Source organism: Hippocampus zosterae, chromosome 20 (assembly GCF_025434085.1).
Source record: "Hippocampus zosterae strain Florida chromosome 20, ASM2543408v3, whole genome shotgun sequence".
In the NCBI taxonomy this organism is placed as follows: domain Eukaryota; kingdom Metazoa; phylum Chordata; class Actinopteri; order Syngnathiformes; family Syngnathidae; genus Hippocampus; species Hippocampus zosterae.
This window is the reverse complement of record NC_067470.1, coordinates 7,278,854-7,303,876: the sequence shown is the minus strand read 5'-3', so window position 1 is coordinate 7,303,876 and position 25,023 is coordinate 7,278,854. Positions and strand designations below refer to the sequence as shown.

Here is a 25,023-nt window from a genome sequence, read left to right as displayed (position 1 = left end):
AAAAAAAATTATGTTGATTTTCTTGCATTGTGTGTGGGAGTAATGAACAGGCTCAATATAATTTTAAGGATGAGATCATACTGACAGAAGAGGAAGTAAATAAATACTTGCTGTATGACCGATAAGATGCATCAAATTGTTCTGCCATGAGCTAATTTCATTCCATCTTCCAGTCCGGTTTGGGCACATGGAACCTAAGTTAAATCCAAAACAAAAAAATAGCTGGTCTTGATACACTGATCTCATTTGTCTCGCGGCGGGAACACACGGGACAGGACGCCGAACTGAGGTAAGCTCCACTCACGCTTGCTCGAAAGAGCCATTTACAGGAACGTTAAGATAGACGGCATTAAAAAAAAAACATGCTAGAAATAAAATCTGAATTGTCATAGATCTCTTGATTATCTGTTCCTCTTTTGAGGATGACATTTAAAAACTCTGCAAGAAGATGACAGAAGGAGACTGGAATACAAAAGTGCCAGACTGCAGAAGCAATCCGTGGGAAGGCAACAGAGGAAGAAAAGAAAAAAAAAAGTCTTCATTCTTGCAGAGAAAAAAAATGAGGATAGGGAAAGAAATTTTTTTTAAAAAAATCACTACTTATCCTGAAGAATCCCGAAAAAAACCGCCTTACTATAGTAAGACGTTTTTTGCCGAAAAAAACGACCATGTATAGTAAGGCTTTTTTTGGCCGAACAAAAACGACCATGTATAGAAAGGTGTTTTTAGCCCCCCACAAAACAACCATGTATAGTAAGGCGTTTTTAGCCGAAAAAAAGACCATGTATAGGAAGGCGTTTTTAGCCGAAAAAAACGACCGTGTATAGTAAGGCGTTTTTAGCCCCCCACGAAACGACCATGCTAAGGTGTTTTTAGCCGAAAAAAACGACCATGTGTAGCAAGGCGTTTTTTTGCCGAAAAAAACGACTATGTATAGTAAGGCTTTTTTAGCCTGTTTTTTGCCCGAAAAAAAAGACCATATAGTAAGGCTTTTTTTGGCCGAAAAAAACCTACCATGTATAATAAGGCTTTTTCTACCGAAAAAAACAACCATGTATAGAATGCCGTTTTTTGCTGAAAAAAACGACCATGTATAGTAAGGCTTTTTTTGGCCGAAAAAAAGGACCATGTATAGTAAGGCTTTTTTTGGCCGAAAAAAAAAACGGCCATGTAAAATAAGGCTTTTTCTACTGAAAAAAACAACGATGTATAGTAAGGCGTTTTTTTGGCCGAAAAAAACGACCATGTATAGTAAGGCGTTTTTTGCCGAAAAAAATCGATCATGTATAGTAAGGCATTTTTTGCTGAAAAAAACGACTATATGTAGTAAGGCGTTTTTTGCCGAAAAAAATCGACCATGTATAGTAAGGTGTTTTTGGGCCGAAAAAAACGACCATGTATAGTAAGGTGTTTTTTACCGGAAAAAAACGACCATGTATAGTAAGGCGTTTTTTGCCGAAAAAAATCGACCATGTATAGTAAGGAGTTTTTTGCCGAAAAAATCGACCATGTATGTAGTAAGGCGTTTTTTGCCAAAAAAAAATCGACCATGTATAGTAAGGCGTATTTTGCCAAAAAACCCCACTATGTGTAGTAAGGGTTTTTTAGCCTGTTTTTTGCCCGAAAAAAACGACCATGTATAGTAAGGAGTTTTTTGCCGAAAAAAAGACCATGTATAGTAAGGCGTTTTGGGGCCGAAAAAAACGACCATGTATAGTAAGGTGTTTTTTACCGGAAAAAAACGACCATGTATAGTAAGGCGTTTTTTGCCGAAAAAAATCGACCATGTATAGTAAGGCGTTTTTTGCCAAAAAAAATCGACCATGTATAGTAAGGAGTTTTTTGCCGAAAAAATCGACCATGTATGTAGTAAGCCGTTTTTTGCTGAAAAAATCGACCATGTATAGTAAGGCATTTTTTGCTGAAAAAAAACGACTATATATAGTAAGGTGTTTTTTGCCGAAAAAAATCGACCATGTATAGTAAGGTGTTTTTGGGCCGAAAAAAACGACCATGTACTGTATAGTAAGGTGTTTTTTACCGGAAAAAAACGACCATGTATAGTAAGGCGTTTTTTGCCGAAAAAAATCGACCATGTATAGTAAGGCGTTTTTTGCCAAAAAAAATCGACCATGTATAGTAAGGATTTTTTTGCCGAAAAAATCGACCATGTATGTAGTAAGGCGTTTTTTGCCAAAAAAAAATCGACCATGTATAGTAAGGCGTATTTTGCCGAAAAAACCCACTATGTATAGTAAGGCTTTTTTAACCTGTTTTTTGCCCGAAAAAAAGACCATTTATAGTAAGGCTTTTTTTGGCCAAAAAAAAAACGGCCATGTAAAATAAGGCTTTTTCTACGGAAAAAAACAACGATGTATATTAAGGCGTTTTTTGGCCGAAAAAAACGACCATGTATAGTAAGGCGTTTTTTGCCGAAAAAAATCGATCATGTATAGTAAGGCGTTTTGTGCCGGAAAAAAAAGGACCATGTATAGTAAGGTGTTTTTGGGCCGAAAAAAACGACCATGTATAGTAAGGTGTTTTTTACCGAAAAAAAAACGACCATGTATAGTAAGGCGTTTTTTGGCCGAAAAAAAACGACCATGTAAATATAGTATGGCGTTTTTTGCTGAACAAAACGACCATGTATAATAAGGCGTTTTGGCCGAAAAAATCAACTATGTATAGTAAGGCGTTTTTTGCCAAAAAAAAGACTATGTATAGTAAGGCTTTTTTTGGCCGAAAAAAAACGACCATGTATAGTAAGGCGTTTTTTGCCGAAAAAAATCGACCATGGCATAAGTAAGGCACAGTAGTAAGGTGTTTTTGGGCCGAAAAAAACGACCATATATAGTAAGGCGTTTTGGGGCCAAAAAAACCGACCATGTATAGAATCCGTTTTTTGCTGAAAAAAACGACCATGTATAGTAAGGCCTTTTTTGCAAAAAAAAACCCGACCATGTATAGTAAGGCATTTTTTGGCCGAAAAAAATGACCAGGTATAGTATGGCGTTTTTTGCTGAAAAAAAAACGACCATGTGTAGTAAGGCGTTTTTTGCCGAAAAAAATCGACCATGTATAGTAAGGCGTTTTTTGCGAAAAAAATCGACCATGGCATAAGTAAGGCACAGTAGTAAGGTGTTTTTGGGCCGAAAAAAACAACCATATATAGTAAGGCGTTTTGGGGCCAAAAAAACCGACCATGTATAGAATCCGTTTTTTGCTGAAAAAAACAACCATGTATAGTAAGGCTTTTTTTGGCCGAAAAAAACGGCCATGTAAAATAAGGCTTTTTCTACTGAAAAAAACGACCATGTATAGTAAGGCGTTTTTTGCCGAAAAAAATCGACCATGGCATAAGTAAGGCACAGTAGTAAGGTGTTTTTGGGCCGAAAAAACGACCATATATAGTAAGGCGTTTTGGGGCCAAAAAAACCGACCATGTATAGAATCCGTTTTTTGCTGAAAAAAACGACCATGTATAGTAAGGCCTTTTTTGCAAAAAAAACCCCGACCATGTATAGTAAGGCATTTTTTGGCCGAAAAAAACGACCAGGTATAGTATGGCGTTTTTTGCTGAAAAAAAAACGACCATGTGTAGTAAGGCGTTTTTTGCCGAAAAAAATCGACCATGTATAGTAAGGCGTTTTTTGCGAAAAAAATCGACCATGGCATAAGTAAGGCACAGTAGTAAGGTGTTTTTGGGCCGAAAAAAACAACCATATATAGTAAGGCGTTTTGGGGCCAAAAAAACCGACCATGTATAGAATCCGTTTTTTGCTGAAAAAAACAACCATGTATAGTAAGGCTTTTTTTGGCCGAAAAAAACGGCCATGTAAAATAAGGCTTTTTCTACTGAAAAAAACAACTATGTATAGTAAAGCGTTTTTTGGCCAAAAAAACGACCATGTATAGTAAGGCGTTTTTTGCCGAAAAAAATCGACCATGTATAGTAAGGCGTTTTTTGCCGAAAAAAATACCATATATTAAGGTGTTTTGGGGCCGAAAAAACAACCATGTATAGAATGCCATTTTTTGCTGAAAAAAAACGACCATGTATAGTAAGGCCTTTTTTGCCGAAAAAACCGACTATGTATAGTAAGGCTTTTTTAGCGTGTTTTTGGGCCGAAAAAAACAACCATGTATAGTAAGGTGTTTTTTACCGAAAAAAACGACCATGTATAGAATGCCTTTTTTTGCTGAAAAAAACGACCATGTATAGTAAGGCGTTTTTTGGGCCAATAAAATGGCCATGTATAGTAGGGCGTTTTTTGCCGAAAAAACAACTATGTATAGTAAGGCTTTTTTAGCGTGTTTTTGCCCGAAAAAAACGACCATGTATTGTAAGGTGTTTTATGCCGGAAAAAACGCCTTTCTATACATGGTAGGTTTTTTTCAACTAAAAACGCCTTACTATACATGGTAGTTTTTTTTCAACTAAAAACTCCACACAGGGAGGCCGGAGCTGGAATCGAACCCGGTGCAGTACCTCTGCACTGTGAAGCCAACGTGCTAACCACTTTGGACTAACGGGCAGCCTTACATGGACGTTTCTTTCGGCTAAAAACGCCTTACGAGACATCGTCGTTTTTTCGGGTCAAAAACGTCTTACTATATATACATGGTCGTTTTTTTTTCGGCAAAAACGCCTTACTATACATGGTTGGTTTTTTTCGCCTAAAAACGCCTTAATATACATGGTAGTTTTTTTTCAACTAAAAGCTCCACACAGGGAGGCCGGAGCTGGAATCGAACCCGGTACCTCTGCACTGTGAAGCCAACGTGCTAACCATTGGACTACCGGGCCACCTTACATGGTTGTTTCTTTCGGCTGAAACGCCTTACGAGACCTCGTCGTTTTTTCGGGTCAAAAAAGCCTTACTATACATGGTCGTTTTTTGCGGGGGCTAAAAACATCTTACTATATATGGTCGGTTTTTTTCGGCAAAAGCGCCTTACTATACATGGTCGTTTTTTTTCGGCTAAAAACGCCTTAATATACATGGTAGTTTTTTTTCAACTAAAAGCTCCACATAGGGAGGCCGGAGCTGGAATCGAACCCGGTACCTCTGCACTGTGAAGCCAACGTGCTAACCATTGGACTACCGGGCCGCCTTACATGGTCGTTTCTTTTGGCTGAAACGTCTTACGAGACATCATCGTTTTTTCGGGTCAAAAAAGCCTTATTATACATGGTCGTTTTTTGGGGGGGCTAAAAACGTCTTACTATACATGGTTGTTTTTTTTGGCAAAAAAGCCTTAATATACATGGTAGTTTTTTTTTCAACTCAAAACTCCACACAGGGAGGCCGGAGGTGGAATCCAACCCGGTACCTCTGCACTGTGAAGCCAACGTGCTAACCATTGGACTACCGGGCCGCCTCACATGGTTGTTTCTTTCGGCTGAAACGCCTTACGAGACCTCGTCGTTTTTTCGGGTCAAAAAAGCCTTACTATACATGGTCGTTTTTTGCGGGGGCTAAAAACATCTTACTATATATGGTCGTTTTTTTCGGCAAAAGCGCCTTACTATACATGGTCGTTTTTTTTCGGCTAAAAACGCCTTAATATACATGGTAGTTTTTTTTCAACTAAAAGCTCCACACAGGGAGGCCGGAGCTGGAATCGAACCCGATACCTCTGCACTGTGAAGCCAACGTGCTAACCACTGGACTACCGGGCCACCTTACATGGTCATTTCTTTCGGCTAAAACGCCTTACGAGACAGTCGTTTATTCGAGTCAAAAAAGCCTTACTATACATGGTCGTTCATTGGGGGGGGGGGGGGGGGGCTAAAAACGCCTCACTATACATGGTTGTTTTTTTTCGGCTAAAAACGCCTTACTATACAAGGTCATTTTTTTCGGCTAAAAACGCCTTAATATTACATGGTCGTTTTTTTCGGGTCAAAAACGTCTTACTATATATGGTCGTTTTTTTTTCGGCAAAAACACCTTACTATACATGGTTGGTTTTTTTCGGCTAAAAACGCCTTAATATACATGGTAGTTTGTTGGGGGTTAAAAACGCCTCACTATACATGGTCATTTTTTTCGGCTAAAAACGCCTTACGAGACATCGTCGTTTTTTCGGGTCAAAAACGTCTTACTATACATGGTCGTTTTTTTTTCGGCAAAAATGCCTTAGTATACATGGTCGTTTTTTTCGGCTAAAAACGCCTTACGAGACATCGGCGTTTTTTTCATAATTAAAACGCTTAAAATACAGTATCATAATCATCATATTGATGAGGAGTCAGAGTCTATAGGTCGGGAAGATCATTGGTCACTTCCACAAGGGTCGTTTCAGTCGAACAGAGGGCCTTTAACCCTCTGAAACTGTTCAAATCGGTTGTTCGAGACCATGTCCTCATTGAGTTCTTGCGTTTCAAATTTTTCAAGACTTTTCGCAATAAACGCGAGAATTGAAACAGGCCTATAGTTACAGAAACTCTCTGGGTCGACATCTGGTTGCTTCAGAAGAACAGCAGTCTTCAAGAGCTACTATTGCGGCTGCTCTCGCTTTGATTGTGGTCACGATGATGGCCCTGAACTAAGACCTCAAATTTGATTTTGTAATGAAACCCTACCACCATAGATTAAACCCCTACTTTGAAACCATAACGAATTTTCAACCCCTACTTTATACCCTTCTGTACCTTCACCCTCCCTCTGCTTGACATAATGGCACGATCTTATTTGTCGTACATGCTGGCCAACCATACAAATCGTCTTCGCGTAGGTAGTATAGATAGACAGACAAATAAATAGATAAGGCGCAATTCAGAGATCGATTAAGTTGGCGAAATCCACCACATCATAACAAAATAAACAGCGGAATGGGTAAAATGTCCCTCTAAGATCACAAAAAAGTTGGTGAGGCCCCATCTCCATTGAGTCTTTGAATTGGGGATATTCATCGAGGTGACGGCATTGATCTTGGATAAGATTCAATGACAGCAGCTCATTGTTGGATAACATATTGATTTACTTATTAAACTGCCTCTAATCAGTTGGGAGGCTTCATAAAGGGCGTGCTCCTTGGTCGCCATGGCCACGTCTATACAATTCATTGTTAATGTTTGATGAAGGGCGGCCTATAAAGAGGCCGGAGCACATCTGCCGAGGTTTAGTTTGGATGAGCGACGATGGGCCAAGGGGACTAGTTACGCGTGCGCGTTGAGGACGCAAAAGGGGAGGAAGGACTTGATTTTGGTTTGGTTTTTGTGCTCGTCAAGGTGTGCTCCGCGAGGATGGAGCGGGCTGAAGACGACATCGCCGTGGTGGGCATCGGCTGCAACTTTCCAGGCGGTAATGCATTTTACAACCTGCTTTTACAACCCCCACCACAAAATTTAAAAATCCTATTGATATTCATATACCAATAAAACATAAAATACAGATCAAGTGGGAAAAATGAAAATACTGGGCTGTTTTTTTTTCTTTTATAAATATTGACCATTTTTATAAACAAATTATCTGAATGAAAATATTAGTTTGAGCGTTATGCTGCAGTTTTTGAAATTTTACGACAGAATCTATAAACAGTGCAATCAGAGAAACTTCTGCAACTACATGAACACAAAAGTATTCAAAATGAATTAAATTAAAAATAAAACTAAATATCCTAACACGACTTGATATTTTAATTGAAATTAAATATGGATGCAATTTCGATAGTCTTACAAAAAAAAAGATTAATCAGGTATACATTGTATATAAATAAATGTTAATATGTTATGTTTAAAATAAAATCTATTACACTTATGTACATTACATTTTTATCGAAAGTGAATATGAATGTATCAGTAATTATAATAAATTCATGCTATAAAGAAATAGTTCTGATAAATGTTTGTCTTAACATTAAAATTCATCAATTCAATTAAATGAAGATACTCTTTTAAATATTATACAATAATAAAAATGACTTTATTAACTAATTCACTCCCAAAGACGTATTTAAACGTCTTTTCAGAATTGGTCTAGAATTGGCTGGTACTGAATGAGTACGGAAAGAAAATCCAAATTAAATCGTTTTATTACATTTATACATTTTAATGTTAAGATTGCATTACATTTGTTACAACATTATGACTTTAAGAAATGAAATTCCATGCATTTGTCTTTACCGTCAGAAACGTCTTTAAAAAGTATTTTCTTTTATTCTAATTATTTTGAAATTCCTGACATTTTGATTCATATTCAAATCAATTAAAACCAACTTTCATGTCTTATAATTGAATACAATAAATTGTAAATACTTAAAAATATATATATTTTCAAAGACATGCAAATGAATGATTGACATTGAGTACTTACAAGACTAGAAAAAAAAATTGTAACATTGGAAGGGGTTTTTCATGCAGGAGAGGGTCTGGAAAACTTCTGGAAGGTTCTGGTGAGTGGCCAGAATTGTTCTATGCCGATTCCCAAGGAGCGGTTCGACTTATCCGCTTGGTATGACCCCGACGACAACAAGGCGGGCAAATCCCGCACAGCCACCGCCGCCCTCATTGACGGGTAGAACATCTCACTCTACATCTACACTACGGCAGTGTTTACCAATCTTTATTGCACCAGAGCACCCAGACTCATATTTCACCTCAGGAAAACGTGCTAAAAAGTGGATGTAGAGTGCGCTTCAGTGTGCCAGAGATTTGTTTCAAAATGGGTTCATACGTTTGCTGAAAATATGTGCAAAGACCGCGAAATATAGAGTCGTTGATTTGGAATATACTATTTTTCACCTGAGCGGCAAGCCTCACAGCGCAGAGGTGCAGCGCTCGATTCCAGCTCCGGCCTTCCTGTGTGGAGTTTGCATGTTCGCCCCGTGCCTGCCTGGGTTTTCTTCGGGTACTCCGGATTGCTGCCACATTCCAAAAACAGGCATGGCAGGTTAATGGAACACTCCAAATTGTCACGAGGTGTAATTCTGAGCGCAAATGGTTGTTTGTCGATGTGTGCTCTGCGATTGGCTCACAAACAGTTCAGGGTGTACCCCGTCTACTGCCCAATGAAAGCTAGGAGAGGCTTCCAGTGAGGATCGGCGGTTCGAAGATTTTCAGGGGATACTTGGTGTACAAAGTTTGAGAACCACTGCTCTATAGTAATGACTTGGTGGCTCATGCAACTACTAACTGGAGTTGGACTTTTATCACGCCCCCAGTTTCAACCAGTTTGATCACAAATTCTTTGGCATCAGCGACAGTGAGGTCGAACAAATGGACCCTCAGCAGAAGCAGCTGCTTCAATGCGTCTACAGAGCTCTGGAAAATGCTGGCATACCTATGGAAAAGGCTAGCGGGACCAGAACTGGAGTGTATTTTGGTAAAATAATGAAATAAATAAATAAATAAATACATCACAATGACGGGAGATTAAAGCTTTTCTTTCCTGGCAGGACTCATGAACCGAGACTATGAAACCAACGCGGCACACGTTCATCCCAGCATCATCAATCACTGGACCGGGGCAGGGTTGGCCATGAGTATCGCCGCTAACAGAGTGTCATATATCTTCAACTTCACCGGGCCGTCGTTAGCCATCGACTGCGCATGTTCGTCATCCCTGGTCGCGCTCCATCTCGCGTGCCAGGCCATCAAACAAGGTGCTCCGATGTGGCGTCCATTCTGTCGGAGGTGATCTTGAGAGAAAAAAGAGAACATAGTTTGTGTGTCACCTTTTTCAGGGGACTGTGGCATGGCGGTGTGTGGCGGCGTCAACTGCATCACCGAGCCCAGAGTCTTTGTGGCCCTCAGCAAGGCCAAGATGATTTCCCCGGACGGGACCTGCAAGCCTTTCTCTAACAAGGCCAACGGTTACGGCCGAGGCGAAGGATGTGGTGTGGTTCTCCTTAAACCACTGACAAAGGTGACGCTGAACAGATACAGAATGCAAAGTGGCTAATATCAAATATATACTCAGACCAGTGTTTTCCTGGCACTGGCACCTTCACTTTCATGGTATCCTGGCTGTACCTTGACAGGCCTTACAAGACCAGGATCACATCTGGGGGATCATCAGCAAGACCGTCGTCAACCAAGACGGACGCTCCGTGTCACCCATCACCAAGCCCTCCATGACTCAGCAGGAGGAGCTTCTGCGGATGATCTACACTGAGTGTGACCTTGCTAATGTCCAGTACATCGAGGCTCACGGCACCGGAACACCAATCGGTGACGCAACGGAGACGATGAGCCTCTCGAACGTCATTGCTAAAATCAGGGCTTTGGATGGACAGACTCTGCGGATCGGCTCGGTCAAGAGCAATATCGGACACACGGAATCTGCCGCTGGAGTGGCCGGACTTATCAAGGTGCTTCTTATGATGAAGCATGGGACCATTGTTCCTTCGGTTTTCTTCTCGGAGAAGACGGCCAGCGTAGACTTCAAGGCTCTGAACATGCAAGTTCCTACAGAAGTGGAAAAATGGGAAGCAAGTGGTGAGCGGGTTGCAGGTATCAACAATTTTGGCTTTGGGGGTACAAACGCCCATGCTATTGTCACCCAGCACACGCAGTCGCATAGAATGAACAAGAAGGAGAACAGGAGGATCAAATATTTTGTCATGTCAGCAAATTCCCCAAAATCTCTCACGCTCACGCTAGAAGACACCATTAAACGTCTGGACACCGACATTGATCTTGATCACCTTTTGTACACAGCGGCATGCAGGAGGAGCCACCTCAAACACAAATACAGACGGGCCTGCGTGGTTTCATCCATAACTGACCTCAAAGAGAAACTCCAGGCTGCTGTGAACAAAAACACAACAAGCCCATCACTCCAAGATCCAAAGTTAGTGTTTGTCTTCTGCGGTAATGGTCTCACTTACCACGGCATGGGCAAGCAGTTGCTCCGATACGAGACAGTCTTCAGAGACAAAATTGAGCAGATTTCCCGAGCCTACCAGCAGCTGAGCAGCCTCAACATCCTGGACACGCTTGAGAGCGAGAGCGAGCCGAGTGATTACAATGCTGTGGACGTGGTCCAGCCTCTCCTCTTTGCCCTGCAAGTGGGCATCGCCACCTTGCTTGAGCACTGGGGTGTCAAAGCCGACGCCATGCTGGGACACTCTGTTGGCGAGGTGGCAGCGGCTCACTGCTCGGGCCTCCTGGCCCTAGAGGATGCCCTCAAAGTCATCTACTTCCGCAGCGTTCTCCAGGGTGAAGTGACAGGGGGGAAGATGCTGGTAATCAGCAACATGGCCGTATCAGAGGTCACTGCTCTTCTCCCTCAATACTCCGGAAGAGTTTGCCTTGCTGCTTTTAATAGCCCACAGTCATGCACTCTCTCAGGGGATGCCGACGCAATCCAGAGGCTTCAGGCTAAGCTGAGCAGCACAGCTAACAGCGAGAACCTCTTCATCCGTGTTCTCGAGGTCCCCGCTGCTTACCACAGCCATATGATGGATCCGATTCTGCCAAAAATCAGAAAGGCGATTGGCTGCTTGGTGGGGAACGAACTCAGTGCCCAGTTATTCTCAACCGTGACTGGTGAGGAGGCACAGATGGGAGATTTTTGCTCAGGTGATTACTGGGCCAGAAATGTGCGTGAGCCCGTCGCTTTCGATCCGGCAGTCAGATCAGCCAGTCAGGGGAAAAAAAGCGCAGTCTTTGTGGAAATAGGTCCAAGACGAGCCCTCCAGAGGAACATCATGGAAACTCTAGGAAATGACACAGCTGTCATAGCCTCGCTGCAGCCAGATAAAGAGCACGAGACACTCGCGTCTGTCGTTTCAAAGCTCTTTGAGCTTGGTGTACACATAGACTGGAACAGCTTTTACGCAGGCTATGAGGCGCCACCGCTGCCTTTCCCGAGATACCAGTTTGATTCCTCAGACAGGGATGTCATCATCAAAGGGGCTCAAAAAAGCACAGGAAGTAATCACCCTGTTCTCTGTGTCAGAGGCAATGAGAGCAACACTTTCAGCTGCGACTTGATGTCTGACTCCACCTTCTACCTGAAAGAGCACAAACACAACAAAGTACCCATCATCCCCGGGGCCTTCTATGCCGAGTTGGGTTTGGCCGCATTCATGGCCTGCGCCAAACCAAAAGTCCCTCTCAACTCACTGCAGCTGAATGTCAATTTTCACAGCCCATTTGTCATAACCCCAAACCCCCTAGAGATGAAGGTGCAGCTGGATCAAAAGGAGAATGAAGCTATTTTCACTGTGTTTTCCTCATCAGCCACATACGCATCAGGCGCGGTTGTCTTAAAGAAAGATCGACCAGTCGAAGAGCAGCGCATTGACCTGAAAAGCATCTATAAAAGATGCACATCTGTCGTGACCTATCAGGAATTTTACGGTTACCTTGCCCAAGGAGGCTTTCAATATGGAGAGGTTTTCACAAATAAGGCGAATGTACACTACGGGGAAGATCTGAAAGAGGCTTTTGCCTTGGTCACAGTTCCTGAGGCACTACGGTCTCAGCTGCACGACTACTATGTTCATCCGGTATTGCTGGACTTCCTTATGCAGCTCCTCCCAGTCACAGTAGAGCATATTTTTGCTGGTAGGCCAGGATTCCCTGCCAAGATTGGAAGTTTGACCGTGTTAGAACCCTTACAAGAGGAGATGACAGTCTACCTGAGGGCAACCGATGTCGGGGAAGACCATTTTGAGGTCTGCGGATGCTATGCTGATCGGCATGGTCGGACCTTGGTTGAGGTTAAGCATGTGTTGATCAAATACCTTGGCAGTCGCTCTCATGTTGTTGACGAATACTTCTACCACAATGAATTCAGTGTGATGTCCGAGGGGATTACTAATGAGCCACCTCCAATGGCCTTGGTCTTCTCTGACAACATAGGAATCGCAAAAGCCCTACAGCCCTACTTGGACTCGCGCTCTTGCTACATTTCGATCACACATGCAAAAGATATCTTGAGCCATGGATTTCCATATCTCTTGGCAAAACTCAATGTAACAGACATTAAAGAGACATTTGCTGAGGTCTTGTTCATTTGGGGCAAAGAAAACCTAAACTCGTTCACACCTGATGATATCCTGCAGAATCTATCAAGTTGCTGTGAAAGTTTCCGCCAGGTGGTCCTCGAGCTCAAGCAAATCCACTTCCCCAACTCCATCCGAGCAGTAACTTACTGTTCATCCGAGCTCACAGTTGATCATATCAATCCAGGCTTTGCCATTGTAGGCATGACAAGGTCCCTTGCCGCAGAAATAGCAGAGCTCTCATTCCAATTGGTTGACATAAGCTCCAGCTGTGCAAAGGACATTGCGGCTCTGTCCGAGGTCCTCAGAGCTTATCCTTGCAGCAAATACCCAGAACTGGTGGTCAGAGACGGGGTGATTTTAAAACCCTCCATTGCACGTACCCCACTTGAACTGACTGACAAATCTGAAGAAACTTTTGAGTCCAACACTTCTGAACCTTGCATCTTTCAGACTGCGGACGCTTTTAAAATGAGTCGCTTGAGTGCCGTTCCTGTCCATGCTGACGCGGGACCAATGAGTGATACGTCAGTTGAAATTTCCCCCACGAAATTGTGTGTCCATTCATCAGAGTATTTCCCTGTCAGTGCCTCACATCTGAACTTTGGCCAGACTCTGTACTGGAACAAACACTCTTCACAGAACCACAAGCTCCTCATGCTTGACTTCAGTGGAATCGTTACCAAGGTTGGAAAGGATGTCAGGAAATTAAAAGTGGGAGATTCTGTGGCTTCCTGTTACCCTGTGGGAGCAGCCAGTCGGGTCAGAGTTCCACAGGATGTGTGTTACACAACCAAACAACTTCCCTTCCTTCAAACAACGCCTTGTGTATCCTTCTTTGTACTGGCGAGGGAAATCCTTTGTCGGGTCTTGCCAAAAGCCAAGCATCTTCTCGGCATCATATCTCCTATTCTTGATTCCGTTCTGGTCAAGGTTTTGACAATTGCCTCTCAAAAGGCTGGTTGGAACGTGATTGTTGGAACCCACGGCTCATTTAAAGATGCCATTCTAATTGATGCATTGATCATCCTGCCTCCATACAACAAAAGTTTGATTGCAGAAGTCTACAACTTTCCTGGTGTCAAGAATGTTGTCCTTGTTCAAGGATCTCAGACACAGCACTTGCTTGTCCAGGATGACCTCCAGAATGTAAAAGAAAGTGTCCATGTGCAAAAAATCGATATTCCGGTTCTTTTGCAAAAAGGATCCCTGAGTGCTCGAAGGCTAGGTGTTTATCACTGGCTTAAGTCCTTCAATCTGAGCAAAAAGTTTTCCCTCGAAAGCTTCACCTTTCAGTCCAGCACAGGTGACAAAATCCAAAGCCTTTCCTCAGAGAAGCCAGAATCTTACTTCCATGCAAAAAAATTGGCTGTTGTGACCCTGGAAAAAGGTCAGACGACCGCGACATCAAACATTCCACTTCTGTGCTCAAAAAAGCAGCTTTTCCGAAAGAGATCAGTGTACATTATAGTAGGTGGTCTGACCGGACTGGGCTTCGAAACAGTGAAGTTCATCTCACAAAAGGGTGGCGAGGTTGTCATCACCCTCTCGAGGAGCAAGCCCTCGGCGGAAGTGCAGCAGGAGATCCAAAACATAATGAAGCAGTGTGGGAACAAAGTTGTCAGCATGCAATGTGACATTGCAGTGTATGAGCAAGTGCACAAGGTCATCCGCGACATTCAGCTTAAGTTCCAAGGTTATCCGATCAGAGGTGTGTTCCACAGTGCCGTTGTCCTGCATGACGCGCTGATCGAGTCCCTTGACAGATCCATCTATGAAGAAGTTCTAAAGCCAAAAGTCAACGGCGTGCTCAACTTGCACAAGGCGACACTGAGCTGCCAGTTAGATTATTTTGTTTGTTATTCCTCCATATCAGCCTTTCTGGGAAACGCGTCACAAACAAACTATGCAGCAGCAAACACGTTCCTGGACTTATTCTGTCAGTACAGGCGCAAGCTCGGCCTGCCAGCGCAGTCAATCAACTGGGGAGCTCTGAACTTGGGACTCCTCTTGAACAAAGAGTCGTTCCATCGCTTCCTGGAGGCCAAGGGCATAATGGTGCTGATGGTGGCTGAGATCCACAAAAGTCTGGAGCAATGCTTGCTGCTCAACCGACCGCAGCAAGCTATTTGCCGCTTTCACTTTCGGAACATCCGCTTTAACATCCTCTCACAAAACGTTGCTCTGACCATGCGGCTGTCAGCGCTGGTGGAGCAAGCCCTCCAAAAGTCCAGAGAGTTGAATTCTCAAAGCAATAACACTGAGGAAGTGCCGGCAAGAGATTACGTCATCTCGCTGTTCAGCAAAACCGTTGGCATGGACGTCAGCGAATTGAAAGATGACACGCCGCTTTTGTCTCTCGGCACGGACTCCATGCAGGCCATGACGCTGCAAAACCTCATCTACCAGGACCGAGGCGTCAATGTGCCACTGGTCAAACTATTGGATCCCAATGCCACACTAGCCACTGTGGTGGCCATCCTGAATGAGGGGCATGACTGTGGAACTCATGACCACAACACTTTTTCATCTGATAATACCAGCACTACAACAAGATTTTGAGCAAGATCAATGCAGATATTTTTTTATTCGATGTAGCAGTACCTTAACTGGATCCGTGGTCATACATTATTTATATCCCAAATTAACGTTCTCTATTGAGGTGAATGAAAATGCCATGAATACATTCCAGAGCAGGACTCACTTTCCTAGGACAGGTTCATTTGGCAAAAAATCTACACCCAAAATGACAATGCAAGTGCAAAACAGAACAGATACCTGCACTTTCACTGCGAGGTATTCACGAAGTCACTGATGAAGTATGCATCCGCCATATGGTGGAGTGTCTGAAGGTCACGCACGAGTCTACTTTTTTGCTTTCAAAATCAATGTGGTCTTTGATTCATGTGGTACCTGTTTATAAAAGTTGCTTACACTGTCGTAATATGCGATTTATTTTTTGGTAGAGTCAGTCAGCGCCGCGAGGAATGCAAAGTGACCAAATGTCCAAGTTGAGTATGAACTTTTACAATCATTCCTGTGTTGTGTGCGTTGCCAACTGCTCAGTGTCTCAATAAAAAGACCAGCGGTCAGTCAAACCGGAGTGTCTGTGGTGTATTGAAGCAACAGTCAGTGGATTGTCGCTGCATTTTGTCACATTCAGTAGTGACCAATCACGAGGCATGGCACAAGACATTAGAGTTAAATAGCAGGCAGAGAGAATAAAGTCATGAATAATACTTGAGTTCACATAGCTTTTTTTTCCCGCCATACCAAAAACAATAGATCAGCAAATGATTTACGTGCCAGTCAAGTTGATTGATTAAAAACATTCAAGCACTTGATTGCCATGAAAGAATAGGAGAGAAATAAACTTCTGATTGTCATGGATATGTTTTCGAGGTCACAGTATGATCAAATCTTTGCACTTATCGCTTTAATTACAATCAGATTAAAGAACTGTTCACTCAGTCATCATTGCTTTTTGCATTTATACATTCCAAACCAAAGTTTTTAACAAAAGTTAAACACGGGTCTCAAAAATGCTGGCCTGAATACAAAAACAGTGAACAATGTGAGTTTTGCAGCAAATATATTATGGTTACACCTTATTCTAATCTTGATGAGAAAAATACTTATTCCTCATGACATTATTTATTACTTATCACAAAACTTTCCACGGCTGCCACTGTCATGTTTGGGTCCAGTAGCCTAACCAATGGCATAGTTACACTCGTCTCTTGAAATATCTTATTCTGAAGTGTCATGGCCAACATCGAGTCAACGCCTAGCGCATCCAGAGTGGCATTGTCATCCAACTCGTCCTCAGCAAGGTTTCTAATGTCGCCGATGATCCTTCTCACGCTTGCATGTGGGGAAGACGATTGCCGAACTGGTGACTCAATGCTCCCAGTGTCCTTTAGCTCTACTTCCACCAAGGCTGAGAGTCGTTCCCTGAGGGAGGCGTTTTTAAAGTTAAACTTGCATACGAGTTGCTGAGGTCTGTTGGTGAGAAGGACCTTGGCGAGAGCTTCGTGAATCTCTCCCACATTCATGAGCATCAGCCCTTTGCTCTCCAGATGTTTTTGGACATGTTTTTTGTTGAACAGGAGGCCGAGGTTCAGAGGACCCCAGTTGATGGACTGTCCGGCCAGACCGAGATTCCTCCGGTAAAGACAAAAGGTGTCAAGGAACGAATTGGCTGCTGCATAGTTGGACTGCGACTCATTGCCAAGAAGTGATGAGATGGAGGAGTAACACACAAAGAAGTCAAGTTTTTTGTGGAGCGTGGCATTGTGAAGGTTCAGGGCGCCGCTCACTTTGGGCTGCAGTACTTTCTGCAGGAGGGACGCATTAAGAATTTCTATGGGCGCATCGTGGAGCACTGCAGCGCTGTGAAAAATTCCTTTGATGGGACAACAACTCATTTCAGTCTTTGAGATGGCTTCCACCAATTCCTGCAACACTGAAACATCACACTGAAGGTTCATGATGGTGATGTTGTACCTCTTCTGGATGAGATCCAGTTCAGAATGCGTTTCCCGTGTTGGCATGCGTCGGGACAGCGTCACAATATAACCGCCGCCGTTGCAGGCGATGAACTTAACGGTCTCGAGACCCAAACCGGTGAGGCCTCCGGTTACGATGTAAGTACAGTCTTTTTTAAAGAGCTGCCTCGGTTTGCTCAGCAGCACAATGTCAGACAACTTGCAGTGAGGCGTTGTCTGATCCAAAACCACTTGGCGCACCGTCTTGGAGGCAAAGTACGACTCGTCAGCTTGAGCTTTTGCTGTGCTTGAGATCTGAAAGGTATCCCTTTTAACAGGCAGAGACGCTCGATCAAAGCCGAGCGTTGTGAGCCACTTCAAGATGGACGCTCCTTGCGCTTTGAGGTAAACTCTTTGAAGAACATGAGTCACGTGGAGAACATGCACGTGGAGGAAGTCACTCTTGAACGCAAACCCGTTTGTCCAGCGTGGAGATGACTGGTACGTTCCGCACACAAACACAGCATGTCGCTCTTGGCCGTCATCTTCGTTTATGTCTTGCCAAGAGTAGTCATACGGAGGCAGGAAGACAAAGGCTCGGAATGGATCCGGACTCATCTTTTGCTTTGACAAATGGGGTAAACAGGACACATTCCAGCCCGACCTGTTTGCTGTCAATGCGAGAACTTTCATCAATACAGAAGCTAAGTGTGGAGTGATGACGGCCAATTTGTTCTGTTGTTGTGGTTTCACAGTGGGAAGAGTGCGCTGTAGAAGCTCCCATGCCAGGATGAAGAAGGACACGCTTGGACATTCTTCCAGGAACGGAAGTTTCTTGGTTTCATAACACACAGATTCTGGAATGACGACCCTCGTTGCTGATGCAGACGGGTAACTTGTCGTAATGCGGTCACCCACTTTCAGGCTGCACACATCTTTCCCGACAGCCGTCACAATGCCGCTATAGTCGAGAGCAAGCAGTGTGTGATGGTGCGCAGTGCAATTGTTCCAATACAACGTCTCTCCAAAATCCAGGTGTGAAAGTGTCACCGGGAAGTAATCTGATGAATGGACACATATATTTGTTAACTGTACCTCAACCGATTTATCCAGAACGATGCTGTCATTTGTGTCATTGGGGCAAGCTGTCAAGCCTTCCACTCTGTAAGGATGACTGGTCTGCAGGACAAAACCTCTCACTGATTGCATGTCTCCCGAAAATGATACTCTGTCGGCTATGTTCGTACGAGTCAGCCTTGCTATCGACACCTGCCCGTGACCAACAATGACTTCCGATTGTGCGCAAGAGTTGATGACGCCAACTAAAGATTCAATATCCGTTCTGGTTAGAGACATTAGGTCAATGAGCTGAAAAGAGATACCGGGCACTTCTGCTGCACAAGCTCTCATCATACCGGACAGCACAAAACCAGAACTCACATAGTCTACAATCATCTCCGTGGACCTGTAGGTGATAACACGTACGGTGCAAGAATGTTGGCTTTCCTTTAAAGTTAAAATAACCTGTCGGAATGAATCGCAGCAGTCCACCAAGCGGTCCAGCGTTCTATCAGCTGATAAGTGACTGAGATCTTCCGCGGCCCAGATGAAGACAACATCTCTCATGCTGTTGCCAAGAAGGTCTCGGAGTTGGCCTGGTGTCCAGTGATTTCTGTCCTTCACGAAGGACGACTCCGGGTCCAAGTATGGCTCAAGTGCTTCAGCAATGCCGAGCTTGTCTGAAAAAACCAATGCCCTTATCTTCCTGTCAACATTTATCTTACTTGTGATGGGGACGATTTCATTGTGGAAAAACACTGATTGCAGAGCAGGCAAATCACCACCCAAAAACGTGATCCGTACCTCCTGAAGTTCCACCAGGACTTTCCCATCTTTAGAAGCAAAGCAACCGCACAATTTCAGGAAGTCTGGCTTCTCTTCAGTTGCACGCATGTAAATTAACATCTCCTCTTGAGGTGGTCCTGAAATGACAATGCTGCCAATAGCCGATGGGAATCCCCGCTTGACTGAGAGACGCCTCATGGCTCCAACAGCAGTCATTTGCAAGAAGTAGTCCAACAATACGGGATGGATGAAGAAATCGTGGAGATGCTTCAAGAGTTCTTTTGGGACATGGATTGCTGTCACAGCTTCTTTAAATTCATCACCAAAATGCACATGATCCAGCTGTTTGAAAATAGGACCATAATCAAATCCCGCTTTAGAAAGAATGGAGTAAAATTCTGTGGTTGTTACAATCAAACTGCACCTTTTAAAGATTCCCTCCGGACAAATATTTGGTTCCTCAAATACAGCCGGTCCATCTGTGCACCTGAAGGTACCTGAGGCGTGAGTAGCAGCCGGGGAGTTTATCGTAAAGACACCGCTAGTTTCTTCGAGCCTCACTTTCAATTGGTGATTGTTAGTGATAAGCAGATTGTGGAATGCAACACTGAGCTGGATGAAGGAGATGGGCCTCTTGGGTTTCAAATGGGCCACCACAGAAGCGAAAGCCAGCTCCACGTAGAAAGCGCCGGGCACGATGGCAACGCCATTGTGTTTGTGTTCCAAGAGATATGGCGCGGTCTCCACCGTCAGATTGCATACGTACTCGTTGTTGTTCTCCCTTATCTGGGATATCAGCGGATGTGGTGAAGAGGACCAGTCATATCCTTGTCTGACATCCTCAAAGTTCATCTCTTTCTTTGTGTTGTCAAAATGATAGACTGGGAACACCGTGGGTGGCGTTTTATAGCCTTGGTAAAACTCCTGCCAGTGCATGTTGACACCCAGTTCGAATAGTTTCCCCACTGTAGACAAGATGGTTTGATGTTCTTTCTGCGGTTCAACAGAGGGGAGAACGATAATGTCCTTTCCTAAAGTTTCGTGGATGTGTCTTTGAAGAGCCCTGCGAGGTCCAATCTCCACAAAAACCATGCTTCTCCTTAACTGCTTATCCCTTGTGACAGCATGCAGCGTTCGCTCAAACAAAACTGGTTCCCTGATGTTCTTTGCCCAGTAGCTACCAGTTACAAAGTCACCACACACGTACTTTTCTCCTGTCACGGTGGAAAATAGCTTGCATTCCATGTTGTTGACAGCCAAACAATCTAAATTACTCCGAATGTCTTCAAGGATAGGATCCATTAGATGACTGTGATACGCCGCTGGAACATCTAAGATATGAAGAAAGATATTCTCATCGACGTACGTCCTAGTGAGTTTGTCATGGAGGACCTCGACAGTTTCCTCATCTCCAGACAAAGTGCAAAACTCCGGGCTGTTGAAGGCAGCCACGCAAACACTCTCTGAGAAATCCTGAAGGATTCTCAGCACCTTTTCCACAAGTATGTTCCCCACCACAAGCATCTTTCCAACGGCGGCCCTACTTTGAAGCACACTGCGGTGGTACACGACTTTGACAGCATCTTCAAGACACAAGAGACCAGAGCAGTGAGCAGCAGCGACCTCACCTAAGGAGTGCCCTAGAACCGTGTCGGGTTTGATGCCCCAGTGCTTCAAGAGAGCTGCTATGGCCACCTGGAGAGCAAAAAGTAGAGGCTGGACAACGTCCGGCTGACCCAGGGCATTCATGTCACACTCTCCAGAAAGCCACTGACTGATTCTGATATGTTGGTTCCTCTTCTGAAAGAGGACCTCCACCTCTTGCACCTTGTCTTTGAAAAGAGGAATGGTACTAAAGAGCTGTCCGCACATGCCTTTAAAGGCAACGCCGTTTCCACTGAACACAAACACCACCTCACTTGACTTTGTCGGCGCCACTTTTACTTTCAATGAAGACGCCAGCAGATGCTGTAAATCGTCGAGGGATGACATGACAATAGCCCTGCGGTATTTGTGCTTTGCGTGGCTCCGTCCGCAGGCTGAGGTGTAGCATAATGCCTGCGCGTCAGCCGTTTGGCCGTCGAGAAGCCTTTTGTGGATATCAGCGAGGCATCGGATCAAGGATTTCTCAGAGGCTGCTGATGTTACAAAAAGGCTGGGTCCATCTTTTGGGATCTGTGCGAGATGTGTTGTCTGCTTAAACTCTCGTACAATGACGTGAGCATTTGTGCCTCCAAACCCAAAGCTGTTGATCCCAGCTACTCTTTTCCACAAACCATTGCTCCACCACTTTTCAGCTTTTGTCGGAATACTAATTCTCATGACCTCAACATCTATGCCAGAACGGTCTTGGGAGTAGAAAACAGACGGAACGATGGTTTGGTACTTCATCATGAGGAGCACCTTGATGAGTCCAGCCACCCCGGCTGCAGATTCTGTGTGTCCGATATTTCCCTTCACAGAGCCGATCCGCAGAAAGTCGATACCGCCGTGTCTGGATTGGGAGACCGCGTTTGCGATGCTTGTTGCCTCTGTCAGATCTCCCACAGGGGTTCCAGTTCCATGAGCCTCGATATACTGGACATCGGCTAGGTCACACTCTGAGTATATTTGGTGCAGCAGCTCCTTTTGTTGATTCAAGGATGGCTTGGTGATGGGTGACACCGAATGTCCATCTTGGTTAACGGCCGTTTTGGCGATGATACCCCAGATTTTGTTGCAGTCCTGTAACGCCTGTAAATTACACAATGCTAAATATTCTAAGATAGACTTTCTGTCATGTAGGATATGATCATCGTAAGAGATGAGAGTGGAGACAAATGGAGCCTCCTGGGCTGTGGAACATGTTTTACCTCAACCACACAAGCCCCATGTGAACAATCTCAGTTGACACCCAGTACTTTTCGCATCAGTGTATTTTGCTCAGGTATATTCTCATCTATTTTTTTTTTTAAGGACGCCTAAAAGTGAAGCACAGACTGAGAACATCTACAAAAAGTCAGATCAGGTGTAATCTTGACTCGGTAAGGACGCTTTTTAAAACTCACATTTTTGAGCGGCTTAAGAAGAACGACGCCACAGCCCTCGCCTCTGCCGTAGCCATCTGCTCGGCTGGAGAAGGGCTTACTGGTGCCTTCGGGTGAAATCATCCTTGCCTTGCTGAGGGCCACAAACACTCGGGGCTCCAAAATGCAGTTGACCCCTCCGCACAGTGCCATCTCACAATCCCCTGCAACAAAACATATAAAGAAGTACTGATTCAACTATTTTAATATAATGAAAAAGTACATTAACTATCTCGTGTTTATCTCATTCACTCCCAAAGACGTTTTTTAACGTCTTTTCAGACTTAGTCTAGAATTGCCTGGTACTGAATGAGTTCATAATAAATAAGTCGAGAGGTCTGAAAAATCTACACGAGTATCGTAACAAGAGTATTAATACATACAGTATACCTTGTCTTATCGCCTGACAAGCTACATGCAGAGCCACCAGGGAAGAGGAACATGCACTGTCCAAGGCAAATGACGGCCCGGTGAGATTGAAGACAAAGGAGATCCTGTTGGCTGCCAGGCTCATGGCCGTTCCCGTGGCGTTGTAGTGATTTATGGAGGCGGGGCTGTTACTTAGCAGCATCTCGAAGTCTCGGTTCATTAGACCTGCAACGCAGTCGGATCCGTTGTTCAAATTGTGCGCTTGTATTTTTGTTGTACTTTGCGTGAAAATTGCTGCTGACAATTTACTGTTCCCTCGTGGGATTAATAAAGTATCTACTGTAGAGTATTTCACAAAAGTGGAGTTTTTACATCCAGTTCTTGGCCGATTAAATTGAAATTTTCAGTGGAATATATATGAGAATGTGGGAGGCATAGCAGCAAATTTAACAAATCATGCTGCACAATCACACTTCAGTCAGGGATTAAAATCGGGATTAAAAATGGTTCAATGGGCACAATCGGGATTTTTTTTTCACTTAGCGTTATACTTTTGTTGACAGAGGTTTTAATAAATATAGTTGTGTGTCGGGTTATTTGAATTGGAAAGTAAATGTGCATGACTATTATACAAGCAGTCCACTGTTTTAATTGCAGCAAAGTGTCATTTCTTTGATGTCACGCCGTGAATGGATCTTTTTTTTTTTAATGTGGAGTGCAAGTCACTTTTGTGAGATACTGTATTTGTCCATCTGAGTGTCTTATGAGCTCCTTGGCGTGGTCACCGATATAAACACCAGTTCTGCTTCCACTGATGCCTTCCATAGGGACGCCAGCATCCTCCAAGGCCCTGAAGGTGCACTGAAGGAGCAGTTTGTGCTGAGGGTCCATGACATCCGCCTCTGCCTCGGCAATACCAAAAAAATTGTGGTCGAACTCGTTCAACCTGAAATGGGACACCGGCAGTCATCATCTCCTGATCTCATCATGGGCAAACATTATTTGCACATTTGGTCAAAGTGGACAAAGTTGAGCCATGAATGTGATTATAATTACAAATATTCTTCTCCTCACCCGTCTATAAGAGCCGCTTTGGTGGTTTGTATCTTTCCGGGTTTGCTGTCATCAGGATCATACCAGTAATCCTTGTCAAACCTCTCGGGTGGAATATCAACAACACAGTTCTCTCCTTCTGACAGAACCCTCCAAAAATTATCCAAGCCTTCGCCTAAAAACCACGTCAACGACAAATAAAGCATGATCAAAAACGTCAACTTTCAGCATGGACTTAAAGGATTTTAATAGCCGTTCATCACCCCAATTTGAATATATTTCAAAGAAAACGTTTTTTTTTAAATCGCATCAATTCTTGCCATTAGCATGAATTGTCCAGTGTGTTGTTTTGGGTTTTTTTAACACTCCAATCCTTATACCAAAATGTATTTCTTCTCCATGGTCTGCAGAGGGTAGTATCTCCACTTATGAAATTCAAAATTCATTCATTGGCTGCATTGGATTCCAGTAATGCATCAAATGTCTATTTTAGAATATTACATGAAATTGCTCCCTAATTTAAAACCATTTATGAAAAGGAGCAATCAGGTGGAAAACATAAAATCAACCAATCACCAAATTTGTCTGAGCCTTGACTGAAACCCATTTCAACCAAATTGTATGATTCATGTTGGTGGAATTTAAAAAAAATCCCAAGTAACTTTTTTATTTACGTCAGTTAAAAAAAAAAATCAAAATTTTGCCAATTTTTTCTTTATCTCAGTGCATATCAGTCAATTCGATCCTGGTCAAAGTAATTTGAATTACGTAGTTTTTGTTCTTGCTGTGATGCCATACGGTTAACAAAAAGTAATATTCACGGGTCAAAAGTGGCCACTATTCAATCAAAAGGTACAATTTGATGTGAATGATTTTAAATTGATATACCGAAGGAGCAGAAGTTGTAAATTACACAACAATCAAACAAAAAATAAAAGGTGCAGTTTCATCACATTTGCATGAACACAGCTAAAAAAGAGACTATAAATCCATCAGAGTACCTCCAGGGAAATTGCATCCAATCCCGATGACGGCAACATCATCTTCGGCATCCATTATGTTCCTTTTTTTACATGTGAAGCTTCAATCTTCATGTCAGAAGAAGTGCTCATTTTTTCCCCCACTTATAAACTCTCAAGAGGCGGGGCAACTAAAGAGAACTCAACAATGTGCTTATGTGTGGCAGTGGAACTAATCGTGGGGTCACTAATGACAGTCAATTACGTGTCATGAATGATACCTTC

General features: G+C 43.5%; 2 protein-coding genes across 2 annotated transcripts; one reads left to right on the top strand and one right to left on the bottom strand.

Annotated features, from left to right (window-relative positions):
- The first annotated feature begins 248 nt into the window (after positions 1-248).
- Positions 249-16,058, top strand: LOC127592877 (uncharacterized). The gene is made up of 7 exons (XM_052053912.1): positions 249-289; positions 7,238-7,310; positions 8,369-8,522; positions 9,169-9,329; positions 9,403-9,609; positions 9,691-9,872; positions 9,988-16,058. The coding sequence occupies exons 2-7, from the start codon at positions 7,253-7,255 to the stop codon at positions 15,520-15,522; spliced, it is 6,297 nt and encodes a 2,098-aa protein (XP_051909872.1). The 5' UTR covers positions 249-289; positions 7,238-7,252; the 3' UTR covers positions 15,523-16,058.
- On the bottom strand, positions 16,047-24,934 carry pks1 (polyketide synthase 1). The gene is made up of 6 exons (XM_052053979.1): positions 24,781-24,934; positions 23,801-23,954; positions 23,512-23,672; positions 22,748-22,951; positions 22,340-22,521; positions 16,047-22,025 (listed from the first exon to the last, which is right to left on the bottom strand). Exons 1-6 carry the CDS (start codon positions 24,833-24,835, stop codon positions 16,611-16,613), a joined length of 6,171 nt encoding a protein of 2,056 aa, XP_051909939.1. The 5' UTR covers positions 24,836-24,934; the 3' UTR covers positions 16,047-16,610.
- Positions 24,935-25,023: the final 89 nt, after the last annotated feature.

Coding starts and splice junctions, on each gene's coding strand:
- LOC127592877 (XM_052053912.1), top strand. CDS start 7,253: ATGGAGCGGGCTGAAGACGACATCGCCGTGGTGGGCATCGGCTGCAAC. Junction 7,311..8,368: donor CGGCTGCAACTTTCCAGGCG/GTAATGCATTTT, acceptor TTTTTCATGCAG/GAGAGGGTCTGGAAAACTTC. Junction 9,610..9,690: donor GTGCCAGGCCATCAAACAAG/GTGCTCCGATGT, acceptor CACCTTTTTCAG/GGGACTGTGGCATGGCGGTG.
- pks1 (XM_052053979.1), bottom strand. CDS start 24,835: ATGGATGCCGAAGATGATGTTGCCGTCATCGGGATTGGATGCAATTTC. Junction 23,955..24,780: donor TGGATGCAATTTCCCTGGAG/GTACTCTGATGG, acceptor CGTGGTTTTTAG/GCGAAGGCTTGGATAATTTT. Junction 23,673..23,800: donor AAAGCGGCTCTTATAGACGG/GTGAGGAGAAGA, acceptor GTCCCATTTCAG/GTTGAACGAGTTCGACCACA.